This window comes from Hydra vulgaris, chromosome 04, assembly GCF_038396675.1.
Source record: "Hydra vulgaris chromosome 04, alternate assembly HydraT2T_AEP".
Classification (NCBI taxonomy): domain Eukaryota; kingdom Metazoa; phylum Cnidaria; class Hydrozoa; order Anthoathecata; family Hydridae; genus Hydra; species Hydra vulgaris.
Window position 1 is genome coordinate 23869298 of NC_088923.1, and position 20703 is coordinate 23890000.

Sequence of the window (20703 nt, forward strand, 5' to 3'; positions counted from 1 at the left end):
TTTCCAAAAGTCTTAAGAAACTTACTTTTGAGAAAACATACGAGATTTAGTGAACAGATATTAATGGAGTTTAGCATGTGACTGCACCTTTTTACATCAATTTCTTTCAATAATAAATAACTGTTTGTTCTTAAGAGAGTTGGTCTTTTGAAAAAGATGAAAAAAATGATTATGATTAGATATTGCAGCTGCACAAGAGGGTGAAAATCATGGAGTAGAATGAGACTTGACTTGGAACCGACGAGAAGGAAGAAAAGCATTCATTCCTGCCTGAATATAAAAGGTAACATAGGAGGCGCATTTATCAGCTGAGAGAGAAAAGACATCATCCCAAGGACCGTCACAAAGAAAAGTACAAAAAGAGTCTCTGTCAGCTTTAGGGTAGTAGTAAGTAGTGTGATGATAGGGTGAGTCCGAAAATGAAGTTCGATACGAAAGATTTAAAAAGATTATTGCATAGTCAGAACCACCGAAGGGTGAAAAAAGTAAAACTGAACACAAGATAGGATCAAGGTCAGACATAAATTAAGGAGTAAAGGTAAATGATTAGGGTTGTCAAGAAAACAAGTCACAAAGTTAACTATCTGATAAGAGATTGAGAAATGCAGCAGTTATAGGCTTTAGTGCCTGCAGGGTCAGTGGTATTAGAGCCAAAACCATTCAGTGTAATAAGCATTAAAGTCATCATTAACAACAATATTTGCAGAGGGGTAAAAAGAGAGAGCATGGCCAATATGATTAGAAATTATATCTAAAAGAGTGCAGTCTTGGGAAGAAGGAAAACGATAAAGATCAAAAAGAAAGGTGATAGAGTGAGGAGGTGCTAGGCAAAACCACATAAAAGAATAGTCAAAGGATTCGAACCTGATTTTAAGACAAATAGGTGAATTGATGCGTATATATACCCCTAGGCTAAGCATGTGACTATTGGAGTCTTTGCGAATTAAAAGATAGTACCCATCATCACAAAGATCAGAAGATGGAATAAGAGAAAATAAATTAGTCTCACTAAGAGCAAGCAAGTCTGGTGAGTTTTGCGAGAGGTAAAATTCAATTGATAGAAGGTTGCTTTGTAGACCACGAATATTAGTAAAAAAATATATTGAAACAGGTAGGTGGTGGGGATAGTTTTTTATATTTAACTTTTATAGTTAATTTTGGCAAGTTTAAAGAGAACTTGGCTCATTCATAGATAGAGCACGGCCTCCTAAGCAATGAGCTATACATTTTTTTAATTCCTGGTAATTAATTCATAGTCATATAATAGTGCTCCTTATGTGGCCTCAACAATGCACACCTAAAGCATTAACAGAGATACCGTCCATGCGCAACATGGCAGTGTTAATACTCTGATATTTTGCAGCCGTTGATGGAGTTAGCTTCTCTAAGAGCTACCACAGAGTTCGGGAAACCTTACTACCAGCCGACCTCAGAACCAATAAACTGCGTTTTAGAGATGTACCCTCATCGGGAAGTAGCAGAAAGAGTGGTAAAGCCACAATCAAGGAGGCACAAGCAAAATCTAGAAAAGTCAAGAAGATTCAGCATTCATCATCCTAGGCAGGAAGCAATGTAACACATCTAAGCCAGCCTAATAGATGAAGATTACATCAACACAAGCTCTTTATATTGTCAAAACAACTTTGCAGTTTTTTTTTCTTGTCATTTAGCTTTATAAAGTAATAATTGAACACTCTTAAAAAAATAGTACGAGTATTATCGTCAGCATGAACCCATTGAATTGTCTTCTATGACTAATCAAAGTGGTTAAATATGGTAGTATTTACTTTTACTTTTTTACTTTTACTTTTTTACTTTTACTTTTTCAAGTATCATGTTATGTAAAAACAGTTACTAAAAGCGATATTGTAATAGTATTAACATAGTATGTTACTTGCTCATAACATCATAACTTGCTCATTACACTATAACTGCAACTTAAACTTTAAATTCTAACTTAAGCTGTAATTATTACTTAAGCTGTAAATTATAACAGTAACTTACGCTACTTTAAACTCCGCTAAACAAGAGAATTATAAACTAATGTTTAAATATGAGAGAAATTATGTTAAAAAATTAACAATTACGAATTAATGTAGTAAAAATACAATTTTATATTAACAACCCCCTTCCTCTTACCGCAAAGCAACGCCAAGGACTAGAGCCGGAGGAAGTAAACATTTTTTTTGTCACGATTAGATTTTTTTGCGTTAATTCGAGCTCTGATATATATATATATATATATATATATATATATATATATATATATATATATATATATATATATATATATATATATATATATATATATATATATATATATATATATATATATATATATATATATAACAATGTTTAAATAACAGAATATAATTTTGTTTACCTGAAACCCTGCATAGAATTCATTACTTTTTTTAAAGGGACTTATAATATCTTGAGTTGCAGCATAATAGGAACGCACTTTGCAATAAATCTAAATAAAAATATTAATGAATTTACAAATCAGTTTAAAATTATCATTACAATTTTAAATTAAAAACAGATAACTAATAACTTATAAAAATGTTCAAATAATCTAATTATCAATAACATCAAAAAGTAGGAAGAAAAAAAGAAATTCATAATAATAAAAAAATGAATGGCAAAATAAAATGAATAAGATCAATGGTTATAATGGAATAACTTTCAAGATTTTTTTTGGGTATTAATATTATGTTGCACCCAATTGTTTGGTGACCAATTTTATGTTGCACACAATTGTTTGGTGGCCAATTTTAAGCATCTGAACAAGTAAGCCGTGGTTCGAGTCCCTACCATTAGCGACTTTTTTTTTTAACTTTTTACGATTATTTTAAAATACAAAACACGTATGAAGTTTTATAGAGATAATATACAAACATATCTAACGATACTTTACACTTTAACAAACGGAAAGATTTTTAAAAAGCTAAAATTTCTAAAAACATCAAAATACCGGGAGAACAAATTTGTTGGATATGTGTCATGATTGAGATATTATTAATGTGCTCATGTTATTAGCCCTAATAAGCCGCGGGTGGTCTGAAAAAAAAGTTTTCTGAAACTTATAATAGAAAAAATTTAATAAGGCAGTCCTGCTACTCCAGATGGTTTCTACTGTGGAGGCAAAAAAAAAAAAAGCCCGTAGCTAGAAAAAACTTTCTTTGACAATTAAAAGTTTTTTTTGCTACATTTAATTTTTTACTATAAATATATGCTGCAGCCATATTTCAAAACGCCTTAATATGCTTATTATGTATTTCGAGAAAACGCACTTAAAAAAAAATTATTAGGAGAAACTCTTTGAAAAACGTTTTTTAAAACGAATAATTTTTATGAATTTTTTCAGTTTTTTAACGTTTGTAGACATCTAAACTAGCATCTAAGCTTATTTTGAAAAAAGTTGAAATTGATTTTTTTTACGTTAAGGCCTTTCGAATAACGGCTGCAGTATGGATGATGCAACGAATATGTTGAAATGAGATAATTTGAAGCAACATTTAAAAGCTGCCAACAATAGCCACCAAAGCAAAAAAATTAAAAGTAATTGCTGTTTATTGCACTTAAAAATTTCAGGTATAGTGTTTGGTGTTTGCTAAGAAACATTATATAAATCATTTTTTAATTTTAATATAAACTAATTTTTTTTTCAACTTTGTTGCGCTTAACCATTCATATAAATAATATATATATATATATATATATATATATATATATATATATATATATATATATATATATATATATATATATATATATATATATATATATATATATATATATATATATATATAATATATATAACAAATATGTTATTTGTTTGTATATATTGTTTATAAAATGTAAAAAGTTTACTTATATAACGTTTTATTTAGGATTGTATGTAATATAAGTAAACTTTTCTAATAATTAAAAGTCTTTTTTGCTCAAGCTGATTGGGTTTGATTCTTTGTAGAAATGTTATTATATTTAAAAAAATTGACAAGATTGAAAAAACACGAAACATATTGACATCCAAGTGGAAAGTTTGAAACTTCTTTTTTAGATTTGCCCCTTCCTTGATAAATTCTGATTGCTAAAATTACGTTATCTGCTTTTTAGACCATTAACAATGAAAGACGCGGGTTTTTCGTAAATCGTTGAAGCAACAACTTTTTTTGCGTTTGTGACGTCACTTTGTGGCAAAAAAAACTTAAAAAACAAACTAGAAATAAGATTTTATTTAAATTTTTTAGCAAAACTTCTTCTATTAAAGATATAAGAATTATATTTTTATGAGATATATTCTAATAAAGACAAAAACTATTTATTTATTACTATTGTAATAAATATAAAGTCTTTTCCGTAAAATGATGTCTGTACCAGTTTTATACCTTTTTGTGCAATTGTATGCAACATAATCAAAATTAATCAAAAAATGTAAGATAAATGCAAAAGGAAACTTGGCGCATAAAGGTTTATTCTGCCACAAACTGACGCTAATGTGCAAAATTTTTTTGGCCTAACTTTTAGATTAGCGTTAAATATTATTCTTTGGTTTTTAATTATAATCATAGGAATGAACTTTCTTTATATGACTTATGACCATTTGTATAGTGTTACGTACAAACGTCTGTAAGTGTAAACGTCTTTAACATATGTTGAGTTTTCAGGCATTATATGGAATAATCGCGTATAACATATAATCTATAAAATGAGAAAACTTAAAATTTTATTTTAAAAGTTAGAAATCTTTTTTACTATATTATTATTTTGCTATAAATATATAAGCAAGATAAACAAAATTTCAAAATTTATTACGCTAAAAGGAGGTCTTAAACCTCTCAAAGCAACACTGATGACAATGCACTTAACCACTGAGCTATCAATAAAATGCATTTAGCAAAAAACAAACCTGAACCTATAAGTTTCTTATAAGCTCTACGTATGCGGAAAATGTGCGCATGTTAAGTTTTTTGCTCTTAAAGTTTTTTTTCAGAATAAATTATTTTACTAAAAAATATTGAAGTAAATAAGGAATAGGTATAGAAGTAATTTGTGTGGAATAGATATGTAAATTGGTAAAGACCTGCATTTTATCCTGCATTTTATGCGGAAAGCTAGCATATATAAGGAAAAAGTATAGAAAAGTTTGGATTGGAATAAACTTAAAAAGACCCGTATTTTTACGGGTCTGATCTCAGCTAGTTCTTCTAATAATACACTACAGTGGCCAAAGTAGTTATCTTGCAGCGTTTCTAAAGTGCATCATGAATTTTAAAAAAAGCATAAAACTTTAAAAAACATCAAAATTATGGGAGAAAGTTGCAGCGCATCTGTCATGATAGAGTTATTAATGCTATTGATGTGTTCAGGTAGTTAGTGAAACCTGCGCGTTTAACACAAATCAGAGAGAAAACTATCTTTATTATAGGAAAAAAGAGTTTGCTTTTAAATTTTATTTATCTTTCAAAATTATTAAAGAGGCGTGGGTCCAAATAAGCTATGGATGATCTATAGTAAAATTATGGTATGAAACTTAATAAAGAAAAAAAAAATAATAAGAATTTACAAGCATAGTGAGACCAGGCATGCTTGTAATTTTATTTTTATAGCATTTTATTTTTTATCTTGAAGAGCAGCTGTGGTGCAGTGGTTAGAGTTCTGGCTCAGAACCCAGAGGTCCGAGGTTCGACGCCAGCTCTAGCCCAACAAGCGAAATTGGAAAGGAGGCGTGAACTTCCTGTTAAATGCTCTCCCACGGTACTCTGTGATAAGACCGTAAGTGCTAAAAACATCATTAAAACAAATAGATTAAACAAATTTGGAAATTATTTATAAATAAGGATGTCATGGTTCACAGCAATCTCAATTCAAACAAAACATTACTGAGAGCAGTGAGGATTTTCTTTAATGCAGAAATCTCAGCAAGAATTAAGGAATGGACAAATCTTACAGATAGGTTTGCTATAATTTTGAAATTCAAGTGGGCAAAAAATCGCCATAAGTATCATTTTCATTGTGTATGTGCAAATTTTTCAGCAATCAGGACTAATATTATGACAATGGTTAGCAGTAAACAACTGAGATTTGCTTTCATGACCCCACTCTTATGCAGTTATGGTTAGTAACCTCACTATTATGTAATTATAGTAAGTATAGTATTTATAATCAGATGCTACTTGTTTTTATTAAGAAAAAACTTCATTATAATTGCATAAAACTCCATTATAATTGCATAAAACTCCATTATAATTGCATAAAACTTCATTATAATTGCATAAAACTCCATTATAATTGCATAAAACTCCATTATAATTGCATAAAACTTCATTACAAAAGCTAAAATCAAACGAAAATGAAACACTTACATTATAACCTAGCAAAAAAGTTGGGTTCTGACCAAACTTATTATTATTTTGAAGAAAAGCTTCATTTTGATTACTTTTCAAAAATTCAGGACCACTTATCTGTTTTTCTTGATTATTTGCAAAACTTTGAAACCACGTCACTTCATACCGTGCATTAACATCATTTACTGCATTAAACTTGCAAGAGAATTTTACTCTATTGTCTTGTACGCCAACAGTAACAACTGGATCTTGATCGATTTTAGGAAAACTACCTAAATAAAGGAAATGAATTGACAAATTTAAAATGTAGTTAAAAAAAAAAACTTTAGATTTATAGTTGTTAGATTTTATATTATTTACAAATGCAAAAGACTTTATGATATTTATAACTCTGATTTTAATTATGTTTTAGGAAAATGTTTTCAAATTTCATATAAAACTCTTACTCACTTGAGCAAGGTGTAAATCCGGTCTTCTGTATAGAGACTTCATCAGGACCACAAGGCTTTTCACTACCTATAAGCATAAAGTATAAAAAGTAAAAAAGAAAATATTTACCTCTCTATTGTGGTAATCCAAAACATAGAAAAAGTTACAACTCAAAAGCAAATTTTACCTGCACAGTATCTTGCACCTTCTGACGAATAAAAGTTTGTTCGTTTAAGGTTATAAACAAAATATTCTTGTGTGTTTTGAAGACACTTTTTAACATCAACATTAATATTTAGCATGGAACATTCTAAATCTTTAGTTACAACACAACCCTCAAGTACTTTAACTTGATTCACTACAGAGGGTTCGTCACCACGGAGCCAAATAGGATACCTTACACCTTGAAAAATAATAAATAATAAAACTTAATGCAATTTTTGTTCGAAAATCAAAACTCGTATTGATTCAGTATTTATCCATTGTATCCTATTGTGTAATTTATTTACATTTGGTAGTTAACCTGCCTGTCAGTAATAAACTACCAGAAAACAATGTTGTATTTCTTTATATTTTTTGAAAGTTGCTAAAAGCAAACTCTTGATAGTGTCAAACTTTTGAAAGTGTAGTAGTGTTGGATTGGTGGATTACTAGCTTCAAGTGGTTGTTTAAACTTTAACACAAAGCCACAATCTACATAATTCTCAATGTAAGGATTTTAATTTTTTTTTCAATTCTGCAAGGAGAATTTTTTTTTTACGCGTTGCTCAAAAAATAAAAAATCCTCCTTGCAGAATTGAAAAAATTTGTTGAAAAAATCTTATTAGAATCTCATCTGAACATGTACATATTTTTATAACAAATAATACACAATAGTTATTAATTTTTATTAAAAACATTATTACCACATGAGTAAGGTGGAGGAGCTTTCGTTGGAATTTTTCCTCCTGCACCACTTGTAAAACGATACCAGCCTTCGATAATATATTGATCCGTTTTTCCATTTACACCTGGAGCTACTTTAAAAGCAGTACTTCTTTGAAAATCATTCAGTGAATTGTAAGTTAAACAAGGATCTATAAAACAATGTTTTATTATTTTATGCAATCATCATAAAAAGGTAAAAAAAACTAATTAGCTAGAACTTGATTAGATTTATTAATGAAAAAAGTCTCAACTTTCCTCAATAAATTTCACTAAAGCCTGCCCAAATCCAAACTCTCAGACATTTTTACTTTTAGACATTTGAAACAACCTTGATTTGAAGATAACTTTATAAATAAAAATATGCTAATATTTAAATATGTTTATTTATGCATTAATATTTTTTGTTTTATATATGCATTAATATTTTTTAGATATGCACTAATATTTTTTGCAAAAAATATTTTTTTATAAACTAAAGTGAGCAATAGATTTTGAAAAAGTATAAAGAAAAATAAACTATTACTGTAATAAATATATAATTATGTGTAATCAGTGGTAGGTTTTAGGGGTGAGGGGGCCATGGGGTTAGAACCCTCCCCTCCCCCCATCCGTCGGACTTTTTATCAGAAATATTCTTTTTAAATTGACTATTATATAGTATTGGACTACTATACTGACGAATAAAATTGACTATTATACGTAATTATACGTATATGAACTTCATTATACTAAAGTACAAAAAATTATAAAAGAAAGTTAATTATAAAGAAAAATATGCGGACCTTTTTTTTTTTATTAACCTTTTTTCCCCCTCCTTGGCGAACGACATAACCCGCCCCTGTCTGTAATATACATTTGCAATATATGCAAAACATATTCTTGAAAATAAACCTCTTTAAAAGAGCATCAAAGAAACATATTACGTATTATTATATGAATGACTTCTGCGTTCCACATTTTGTTTTCTATATGTTTGTTGTTCCACATTTTGTTTTCTATACGTTGTTTATTTGCGTTCTAAAGCGTCTACACAAAATAAATGTAAAAGAGTAAATATGTCATTTTTTTAAGAGGTTGTATTAAAATATTTCTAATTGTGTTCGTATTTTATTGGCAGCATGTAATGATTTCAAAAAAATGTTTTAGTTTTCTCATTTAACTTAAAAAAAGTTTTAAAATTGACAAAAGAAGAAGACGTTAGAAAAAATATTTTGCACAAATATTATGGAAAATCTAAATAGAATTCTATAATAATAATAGAATTCTATAGGTTTTCCATAATATTTGTGCAAAATATTTTTTCTACCGTCTTCTTCTTTTGTCATTTTTAGCTGAATTGTAGCTTAAGCTACAATTCAGTTACAAAAAAGTTGCAAATACATCCCTACACCGTTAGTCATGCTGTTTAACGTTTTCTTAAACAAATTCAATCCAACGCAAATCCAGTAATGAAGGAAAGAAGGTTTTTCAAGATATAAAACTGGTTCGAAAACTGGTTGACAGTTTTATGAATAATCCAAGCAGGACGACTGAATAGGCGCGAATTTCAAAAGTACGAACTGGCATAAGGGCGAATGAAGAATTATTAAATTCAGTATCCATGTTAAAATCTAACCAAAGTTCAGGTTTAGGTGATATCAGCAGTAATGTCGTTATTAATTCACTAAAATATATAACAATACCATTTTTACATATTTTTAATTTATCTTTTAAACATGGAGTTTTTCCTGAAAAACTAAAAAGTGCAAAGGCTACACCAATTTTTAAAATAGGTGATCCTTCTGATGTTTCCAACTACAGACCGATCTCAGTTCTTAATTGTTTTTCCAAGATTTTGAAGCGTGTAAAGTATAATAGACTTTATTCCTTCTTAAATGTAAATAATATTCTTTACAATGAATAATTTGATTTTAAATCCGGTCATTCGACCGATCATGCAATAATTAACCTTGTACAAGAACAAAAATGAACAAAAATTTACTTTAGGTGTCTTTATTGATCTAAGCAAAGCGTTTGATACCGTAGATCATAATATTCTGCTATATAAACTTAAAAATTATGGTATCATAAATTCTAACTGAGATTGGTTTAAGAGTTATTTGAAGAATAGAAATCAATGCATTTTATATAATGGCGAAAAAACAGATTTAATGACAATTAACTGTGGAGTCCCCCAAGGATCAATTCTAGGACCGCTTTTATTTCTCATTTATATAAATGACTTGAGTAAATTTTCCAATATCTTAAACTCAATTTTATTTGCCGACGATACTAATGTATTTTATTCTAATAAAGATATTAATATTTTAGTTGCAACAATGAACACAGAGCTTGCGAAATTAAGCGAATGGTTTATATCGAATATATTGTCCATCATGGCCTACTATATAACACGGCCGGATTTGTTGCCTTGAACGCAAAAAATTAGTGGGCCGAAAAAACACGAGTTTGAAGTTTACAATGAACCGATTTAACAATCTTAAATTAAACTTTTTTTAATTCAAGTAATACTTTATTTTGCAATGCCAAAGAAGTGTTGTGTTGTTGGTTGTAGAAGTAATTATAAGCGAAAGATTGAAGAATGTTCCAGTAACAGCAACCACGTAACATACAAAACTGTGTTTAGTTTTCCTGATAGCAATCAGTTAGATCTTCGAAATTGTTGGATTAAGTTTGTCAACCGAGCTGATTGGAGCCCCACAGAAAACTCAGTTATATGTATCGATCATTTTGAAGATAAATATTTGAAAAGAGGTAAACGTATAACATTGAATTATTGCGAAAATCCTATACCAACAATTATTACCAACCAAAACATCCTATCAAAGCCATCTTTAATTCAATCAACCTCAGCTTTACGTAAGCCCCCTGCAGTTCGTATATATTCTCATCCTTTTCTCGATGAAACATACGATTTTAGAAAACATGATACAATTAAAAGCATTATAGATCTTAATGAAAATTTTTGTCCAGCAGGATTTTCATTTAAACTAGTTGATAACCGTGTGTTATTTCTTCTAATTTATTTCGACGACGGGGATGTTACTCCTAACATTGAGAGTATTACTATTGATAAAGACTTACATGTAAAGCTACATATGAAAGGTATCCCAGTTCCATTGCCTAAATGGTTTAGAGAAGGCAGTGTTTGTAAATTGACCAGTGCCAGTATGCTTGTTAATTTTGTTTCTTATATGCATGAAGTTGCAAAGAACGTATCAAAAAGTGTATTATCAGATTTATATAAATTATCTCTTTATAAACCACAAGGACGTCCAATCTACACAAATGAAATCATTCGATTTTCTCTAATGCACAGATATACATCAAAACAGGCTTATACTTTGCTATTAGAAGAGTTTCCACTTCCTTCGTTGTCTTATTTAAAATCACTTTCAAAGGGTGGCATTGATCCATTATCAGGATTATTATTACTTTTGGAAAATGGTAGTATTAGTGCTGACTGTGTTGTTTTAATTGATGAGATGTATTTACAAAAAGGTATCCAATATCATGGAGGAAGTTTAATTGGTGCTGATGATGATGGTAATTTCTATTCTGGTATAGTTGTGTTCATGGTGATTAGCTTGAAAGAATCTATCCTCTTTGTAATTAAGGCCTGTCCAGAATTTCAAATTTCTGGTTCTATGATTAGTTCACATATAGAAGAAACGTTAGATACTTTATATAAAGCATCTTTTAATGTACGAGCTATAATAACTGACAATCATGCAACAAATGTTTCAGCATTTAAAATTCTACGTTTAAAGTTTGGTGAACAAGATAATGAAATATATTTTACTTTTATGGGACACCGGGTTTACAATTTATATGACAGTGTTCATTTACTGAAAAACATTAGAAATAATTTATTAAATTCAAAACGGTTTGTATTTCCACCTTTTGATTTTATTGAGTTTGATGATATTATTCATGTTGAAGCTGGAGAAATTTCTTGGAGTTTATTGCATAATGTTTATGAGAAAGATGAATTGTTACCTGCTAACTTAAAAAAAGCTTTTAAGTTGTCTGCCCAAACTTTACATCCAGGAAACAACAAACAAAGTGTTCCTTTAGCTTTAAATATTTTTGATGAAACCACCTCTGCTGCAATCATCAGCTATTTTCCAAACGAAACTGCAGCTGCTGGATTTCTAAGGCTTATTAATATTTGGTGGACTATTTCTAATTCAAAGGTAATGCAGCTATTCCAGGTGACAAAAAGTCACAATTTTTTCGAGTTTTTGCAACATGGATTAATGAATGGAAAAACTTGCAGTTTCAAAGATGTAATAAATATACTTTATCTGCTCAAACAACTAATGCATTAATTACAACACTGAAGGGTACTGCAAGTCTGATTGAAGATTTATTTTCAGAAGGATATAAATATGTTTTAACTAGCAGGTTTCAAACTGATCCATTAGAAAGACATTTCAGTAAATATCGACAAATGAGCGGTGGAAGATTTTTAGTCAGTTTACGTGAAGTTCAAAGCTCTGAAAAGATATTATGCATGAAATCCTTAATTAAAGCCAATATCAATTGTTGGACGAGCAATCTTAAACTTGATACAAAAATTGACAAAAATGAACTTTTAATAAAATTGGAAAAATATAGCAATGAAATTCAAGAGAATGAGCATTGTCATGACTCTTACGAAGTTGCAATCAATATATCTGGTTACATCACGAAAAAGATTGGGGATAAATATAACTGTTCTAACTGTCTGAAATCATTAAGTTTCAATAAAGTCTCAACAGAATATCTGGAAATTCTTTCACGTGGTGGTTTAACAAAACCTTCCAAAGAATTAGCTAACTATGTTTGTAATGGGTTTATAATTCTGGACACTGTAAAGAAAATGTTAATAAAGTATTCCCATGATATAAAAAATGCATCCTTGCTAGCGCTAGAAAAATATCAACCAGGTGATAGTGATTTTATGTGTATAGAACATGAGGAATGGGGAAGGCATTTGGTAAACACAATTATTACCAACATATATTTTAACAATGAGCAACAAATTAAAAATGGAAACATTAGAAAAAATGAAGTTGCTGCCTTTAAAGTTCGACAAACCAAAAAAGACAAATGAATAAACCCATAACAACATAGTATATGTATATTGTTTTTTTGAGAAACAAAGAAACTTGACTTGATTAATCTTTTTGTAATATATGTAAATGCTTTCAGTAAATGTGTACATTTAAAAATTATGCTAGTTTTACTAACATTTTTGTTAATTTTAGTTGTTTGAACCAATAATTTTAAGACTAAGATTTTGTAGATTAAAATTGATGGCTAAAATAGATAGTTCATTCGGCTTAATGCAATCATGATTTATTATTAGCTAACTGTTTTAGTGTTTGAAGGTTAAGAATTTTGGTAATAGTAATAATTATGGCTAAGAGCAAATTATTTAAATATTATTAATGTCTTTATAGAATTACCTTCAGATTTTGATTCAAAAGCTAAAAACCTAAAATCGGCCCACTAATTTTTTGCGTTCAAGGCAACAAATCCGGCCGTGTTATATAGTAGGCCATGTGTCCATAAATATTAAAAAAACGAAATATACTTTCTTCCATCGTCTTCATGATAAAGACAACGTTCCCTTAAAACCTCCTAAGCTTTTTATTATTAACTCTTATGTCAAAAGAGAGCGTTCTTTGTTGTTTCTAGGTGTAGTTTTAGATAAAAATGTAACGTGGAAGGAGCACATACGTATAATCTACAATAAAATCTCAAAAAATATAGGCCTCTTATATAAAGCCAAACATTTGTTAAACCAAACTTGTTTGAAACTTATTTGAAATTTATTTATTTTTCTTTTATTCATTGCAATCTAAATTACGCTAAAGTTGCTTGGTGCAGCACTAATGTATCTAAAAGTAAAAAGCTTTTAATTAAGCAAAAACATGCTGTAAAAATTATTGGAAATGTGGATCGCTTCTCGCATACTAAATTTCTTTTTAATAAATTCAAAATACTCAACGTATTTCAACTTAATTTATATCATATTCTTATATTTATGTTCAAAGTAGATAATAAAATGGCATTTTATTTAGCTCATTTTTTGAAAAAATAAATCATTTATACCCAACAAGATTTTCAAATTACAACTATATTCAACCAAAAGCATAATATTCTGCTACAAAGTTCTCGATTGCAATCAGAGGACCTAAATTATGGAACACGTTATTGGATAATGAGTTAAATAAAATTCCTTCCTTTGATCAATTTAAAAATAAAATAAAAAATAAACTTTGGATAATTGATAATGAATTAGACTTCTTCTGAAACTTTTAAATAGGAGTAATCAATCGTTTCATATACTTGTTATTTACTTTATTTTTAATTTTAATCTGAATCTTTAACCTTCTTTGATGTTCATGTTTTATCTCATTTTTATTTATTTTTAGATTCGAAAGCTTAATATATAAAGGTTTGAAAAAATAAAACTATATATATTTAAAAAGTATTTTTTATATTTGCATTTATATATGTATTTTATGCATATATTACATTGTTATAATGGTAATACTTTTTTTATTTTATTTATACTCTTGTTTTGAAGGGACTTGTCGATAAGACTGAATTTGTCTTCTTCTTGCCCCAGCCGTGTATATGCATATTATTGTAAAAGTCTAATTTTGTAAAAAAATTCTTTATGGCGAAATACATACATAATATAGAATTTGAAAATATTGGCATAAGTGCGAATTGTTTTAAGTGCGAACTGGCATAAGTGCGAAGCAGTTACAAAAACTAGTACAAGGGCGAATTGGCATAAATGCGAACTGACGTAAGTGCGCCAAACAAATTTGCAAACATTGACATAAGTGCAACCTGGCATATGTGCGAAATACCAATTTGCACTTATGCCACTATTTGCAATTTTATTCGACGTATTTATGCCAATTCGCATTTATTGCAGCTTGCACATATACCAGTTTTTGTAACTGCTTTGCACTTGTGCCAATTCGCACTTATGACAGTTCGCACAAATGCCAATGTTTGTAAATTCTTTTGGTGTACTTATGCCATTTCGCACTTATGCCAGTTCACACTGGAGACAGTTTTTGCAACTGCTTTGCACTATTGCCAGTTCGCACTTATGCCGAATTGCACTTATGCCAATTTTTGCAAAATCTTTTGGCGTACTTATGCTAATTCTCACATATGCCAGTTCACACTTATGCCAGTTTTTACAACCTTTTACAACACTAATGCCAGTTTGCACTTATGATAATTTGTGCTCATTCAGCCTCCCAATCCAAGCCTCTCACTTATTGGAACGCGCACAAAAATAAGAATTTTTTTTATAGTTTTGTTGTAAAAATTAAAAATAAACATGTTTTTCAAGCTTTCAAATCACAAAAAGTGCCTAACAGTTCTGAAATTAAAAAAAACGGACAAGAACCCGCTGAAAAAATTTTTTATGACAATTTTATTTCTGAAAATTTGTGAAACATTGAAGATGATAAAATCTTTTTGAAGTATCTTTTGAAAGTTTTGGGGCTTAATGATAAGACTAAATTTGTCTTCTTCTAGCCCCGGTCATGTAATTATTTTTTTATAAGTTACGACTGTAAATTTTTTTTTATCGGCAAAGTGTAAAAAAAAAAAAAAAATAAAGTACAATTATTAGCAAAATCCAGGTGCTGTCTATTATACTGCAAGATATAGAGGAAAAGCAGATGATAAAATTTAATACTCAAAGAATTATAAGCTTCTTAGAAAACTCTTGATTTGGCTGGCTATTTGCAGGAATCACAAAAATTTAGCACCCATATTTCTGAATCCTCACTTTCTGGTAAAATATGTTAAAGAGTCATTAAAAATACATCATTTACCTTTTACTAAATCACATTATAGTAGACTTGTGTTTTGGCTTAATTTATCTTCAAGTCATTATAGCAAACTGGCTTAGGATGAAATAAACAAAATGACTTGTTTATTGCTGTGTTTAAAATAGCAAATCCTCCAAACTGCCTATATTTCAATATTATTGCAAAGTATTGTAAATAAATAACTTCTTGCTATACGAGCACAATAAAAATTGAAAACAAAATTAAAACTCTAATTTTCTTGATATAACCTTAATAAGCAACACCAAAGGTAAAAACAGTTTTCAAATCTTCAGTTATTAAAAAAAGAAAAAGTAAAAGTCATTTAATTCTCAAAATTTATGATTATATATTTGTGCACTTTTTATGTTTTAGATTTACAATTGTACTAGTACAATTATAATGGCTACATTTATAAGACTCATTCAAAATACAGTGATTTTTATTTTTAAAAATGAGATAAACAACATGTATTCAATGAAAATGTATACAATAAAAACCACCTAAAATACATTACAAATGAAATAGAAAAAATGCTACATCAGGAGTAACAAAATTTAATTAGTACTCTTGCCTTATTATCATTATTAGAGATAACATTTGGAGAATATTTGAAATTACTTTATATCTAGTAATAAAGAGTAATTTGAAAAAACATTGCTAACATCAAAAAACAAATGTATATTGACATACTACAGTTATCAGAGATACCATCTCTGATAACTGTAGTACGTCAATATACATCCAGCCAAACTGGAATTTGATTAACCGGATACAACTACTTAGTAAAATATGTTAACAAAACGAAGATACAAATAAGAACTTAGACCTGGTAACACCTATGAAGTTTAAATGAGGACAAACCATCAGTCTGCAACAGCCACCCATTGGAAGTAATGATTAAAAAAATAATTTAGTAAAAAAACTATAAATGGAGACAAATAAAATTGATGAAAAGGTAAATGTCACTTTTCGATACATTTTACTCAATAAATGCCAGAGTTAACTTTAATAATAGACAATTTTTTCATAATAAAGATTTGGATCTCATATCTAAAAATTACGATTAAAGAAAAACATTTAAAAAGAAGCTATTCAACTAATAATGTAAGTTAATTTAAAATTGTTTCTTTAATGATTTATTACAGGTAATTAAATGTTTCAGGTATTATAGTTGCTTAATAAATGAAGTAACTAAATTCAAAGCCAAGAGGCCTAAGGTTCAATGCCAGCTCTAACTAGAAAAGCCATATTGGTAAGAAAAGAGGTGTGAATTTCCTAGTTAAATGCTCTTCCGTGGTGCTCTGTGATTAGACCATAAAGAATTTTTATAGCACATCTTGATACCAAAAGAAGTTTCCAAATAATATATGTATGTATATATATATATATATATATATATATATATATATATATATATATATATATATATATATATATATATATATATATATATATATATATATATATATATGCTTGGTCCTTAAAATCTAAAAGATTTATAAATAATATTTGTTATTTTATTATTTATTTTATTATTTATAATATCCACTAAAAGATTTATAAATAATAAAATAACACTTGATTTGAAGATTTTTAGAATAAACAATTATATCATGAAAACAATATAAAAATTTACAAAATTGACTTTTTCTATTTTTAGTTTAAAAATGTCATACTTTATGAAAAAAAAAATTTTTCACAGAGATTTAAATTTTATAATTTACCTTGTGCAATCACATTTGCAAACAAATAAGATAAAAAAACCAAAAGAATGTCTCTCTAAAAAAAACAAAAAAACAATGAGCCAAAGTTGATCACACCTTATACAATTTTGTTTACAACACAATAAGATTTGACTTGAGATAGGGCTTTAGAAATAAACTTAATGTTACCAACCGACTATTGTATATAGCAACATATACCATTAATACATAAAGCTTATACAAAATATTTATATACAAATATTTAATAATATAAAAAAATAGTCAGGCAATTCAGCAAGCAACATAACTTAGCATTTAAAATCTAATTACACAATATTAAGACCATTGAATAGCAATATCAAAAAGCAAAATATAGAAAGGCTTCACGATTTAGGACAAAATTAAGAAATGGAAGCGGAGAACGACCTTTTTTTTAGTAAAAGGTTCAGAATTTAGATAGGCAAGAATCTATTAAAAAAAAATTGCTTGATTTTATGCTAAAAGCAAATATGCTAAGGTGTCTTGAAAACAGAGGCGAATTTACGGTGGGGTGTGACTTTTTAAAACTATCATCATCACTCCTCTCTCCCCTGCTCCCTTAAAGAAGGCACCCCGCGGACACCGGACGTACAATGTATGTTCAGTTTGTATCCTGAACGTCCGGGACCTTTTTGGAGTCAAAGTAATTATTTTTGGTCAGCGTGGAACGTAATATATATCTGTATCTATATCTATCTATATTAGATCAATTCAAAAAAAATCTTTTTTAATAATTAAGTGGCTAGATGTTTAAATGTTGTTAATTGATGAAAAAAAGTAAATCATTAAAGTTTCAAAGCATTATTTCAATATTTAGTAACAGCTCTTTTCAATTGGGTCCTAAAATTACTTACTTTTCAATGGGGTCTTAAAATTAAAATAATAAAAGTTCCTTAAATTTAGGTCAACCTGGTACTCAAAAAAAGCAAAAAAATATATAAATTTCAAAAATTATAATTGTTTTATAAAAAATAAATTTAAAAATTTTTATTTTTATTAAAAACTTGTAAAAGTTTTCTTTTTTTGTTTCTAGTTAAAAAACCATAGTTTTTGTGCAATTAAATCTAAAATAATAATTGTAGTATGAAATTATCATTTTTTTTGAAATTTTTATATAATTTCGCCACTTTTAAGACCCAACATGACATACTTTTAAAAAAACTTCTTTTTTCAAAATAATAGGGAGCTGTTAAAAATGAAAGTTAATTGAGCTGTCCCTAAAACACATTATTTAAGTTTGCAATTTTGAACTAATTTTCCTGACCACAAACCACATCAAATCAAAGGGTAACCCAAATAAAGTTCAATAGATATAAATAAAGGGTAACCCAAATAAAGTTCATGTATATATACACTGGCGTGTATATATATATATATATATATATATATATATATATATATATATATATATACACTGGCGTAGGAATATGGGGAATGGGCGGGAGGCGGAGGAGGCTATTGGCCGCCCAAATAAAACACTAGGGAAGGAAGGGGGGGGGAGAGTGCATTTGGTCTACCATTTCCTACACAGTTTTAAAAATCTTTTATAATGGCAACAGCGGAATTTTCATTTTCCAAACTGCAATGACTCAATCACAGTTAAACATCACCATGGAAAATTATATCCATAAAATTGTTTAAGATACTATCGCATACTAACTATTTTTTAAATGAGTGTGTGCTGGCAAAAGATGACTAATGACGTTAAAATGACAATTAATCACGTTGTGTGTGATAAATAGTTGAATAAGTAAATCATTTTTATCTATTTTGCTACATCATACGAAATTGAGAAATTTTTTTGTTGTAACATATGTTTTCTGACCCCCCCCCCCCAACTTATGCAACCTTCTTACACCACTGTGTATATATATATATATATATATATATATATATATATATATATATATATATATACAGTAGCGTAGCTAGGTAACCAAGGGCCCTGGGGCAAATTAAAAAAATGGGGTACCCCTGCTATATAAACGGATTAGGTTTTATCAAATAAAAATATGAAATATACAAATGCTCTAAAAATGCTAAGCTACTTAAGCTCTTTTTTGTGCACTGCAGGGCAGGTAATGAAAATATTAAACAGTAACAACATAAATTACAATTAATACTTGGTGTAGGTTTGGCTAATAAAACGAACTAGAGGAGATTCAAGGGTTTATTATATAAAGGTCGGGCCTACCAACTGACTAAATAACAATTATATTTAAAATTTTTTCCTTACTTTAGTTTTCGCAAAAGTATTAATGACTTCGTTTAAATCCAGGCTTAAAGCGGTTTTGTTTTCAATTGCTATTAGCAATAAATGTCGGAATCGAGTTTGGTCCATCTTATTTCTTAAATAATTTTTTATTATTTTTTAATTTGCTAAATCACCTTTCAGCTGGTGCTGAAGTGACAGGAATTGTAAAGAATAATAACATTGCTGTAAATACTTTGGTTAGGTCGCATTCTAGCATTCCATATTTGCTCATTATTTCCTTACACAATTGGTGAACAGTCCATGCTTGAGCTAGTTGAGGTAAAACTAGTAAATAATAATAAATTGAAGTGAAAAACTAGGGCCTATTATATCTGAATATTTTCTTTGGAATTCGTCACACTTTTGTAATAAAATTGATTCATCAACATTTAATAAAAATATTAGTGTTAGAATATCGAATATATGACAGACTGCAGTAATACCAATAAAACGTGTATCTAATTGAGATATTACTGTGTCTAGTACATTATTGAAAATCTCAGTTTTAAATATTTTTTCTCGGTTTGGAAATTGGTGATCAGCAGCAAATTTATCAAAATGTTTCTAAACTTTTCTTTGCCTTTTTTCTTGAAAATGGGTATCAACACCATATTTTCTTGCAGTTTCACTGGCTTTGCACTTAAATAATTCAAAACCATTTCTGTAAATTTGCAACTTTGCTTTGGTCTCTGCTAAAAATTTACTCGCCTCGCCCAAATTGATGATGCACTTTGTAAAATTTTGTATGCATAATTGATGTCGTTCAATACACTGTACATGAGTTCGAAAAACAACACAAACTCGAAATTTAGCATTTTTGTTTTAATACACTCTGCTTCACTACGCTCATCTTTATTAGGACTCTTTAGAACTATTTCTGATAATGCTTTGATAATATCAAAATAACGAAGTTTTATTGCAGATATCGTATTGACCCTACGATATCTGCAATATCTCTCAACTGAGATGTCATGATTAAAGTGGGGTTGCAAGTTGCAACCTGTCATATTTATTTTGAAAATGGAAGAAATTTCCAAAAAATCAGTTCAATCGAGATTTCTGGTAACGATTCTAGGGCCCCCTGAGCTTGAGGGCCCCGGGGCACTGCCCCGCGTAACTCCTACGTTGCGACGCTGCTGTGTATA

General features: G+C 28.8%; 1 protein-coding gene across 1 annotated transcript in view; it reads right to left on the bottom strand.

Annotated features, from left to right (window-relative positions):
* Nucleotides 1–20703, bottom strand: part of LOC136079669 (von Willebrand factor D and EGF domain-containing protein-like) — an 88579-nt gene that overhangs the window by 60536 nt on the left and 7340 nt on the right. Inside the window, exons 2-7 of the mRNA XM_065795836.1 lie at nucleotides 17287–17341; nucleotides 7685–7855; nucleotides 6967–7182; nucleotides 6801–6866; nucleotides 6369–6622; nucleotides 2384–2473 (exon numbers count right to left, since the gene is read on the bottom strand). Coding sequence (XP_065651908.1) covers nucleotides 2384–2473; nucleotides 6369–6622; nucleotides 6801–6866; nucleotides 6967–7182; nucleotides 7685–7855; nucleotides 17287–17341 — 852 coding nt within the window. The remainder of the gene's footprint in view (nucleotides 1–2383; nucleotides 2474–6368; nucleotides 6623–6800; nucleotides 6867–6966; nucleotides 7183–7684; nucleotides 7856–17286; nucleotides 17342–20703) is intronic.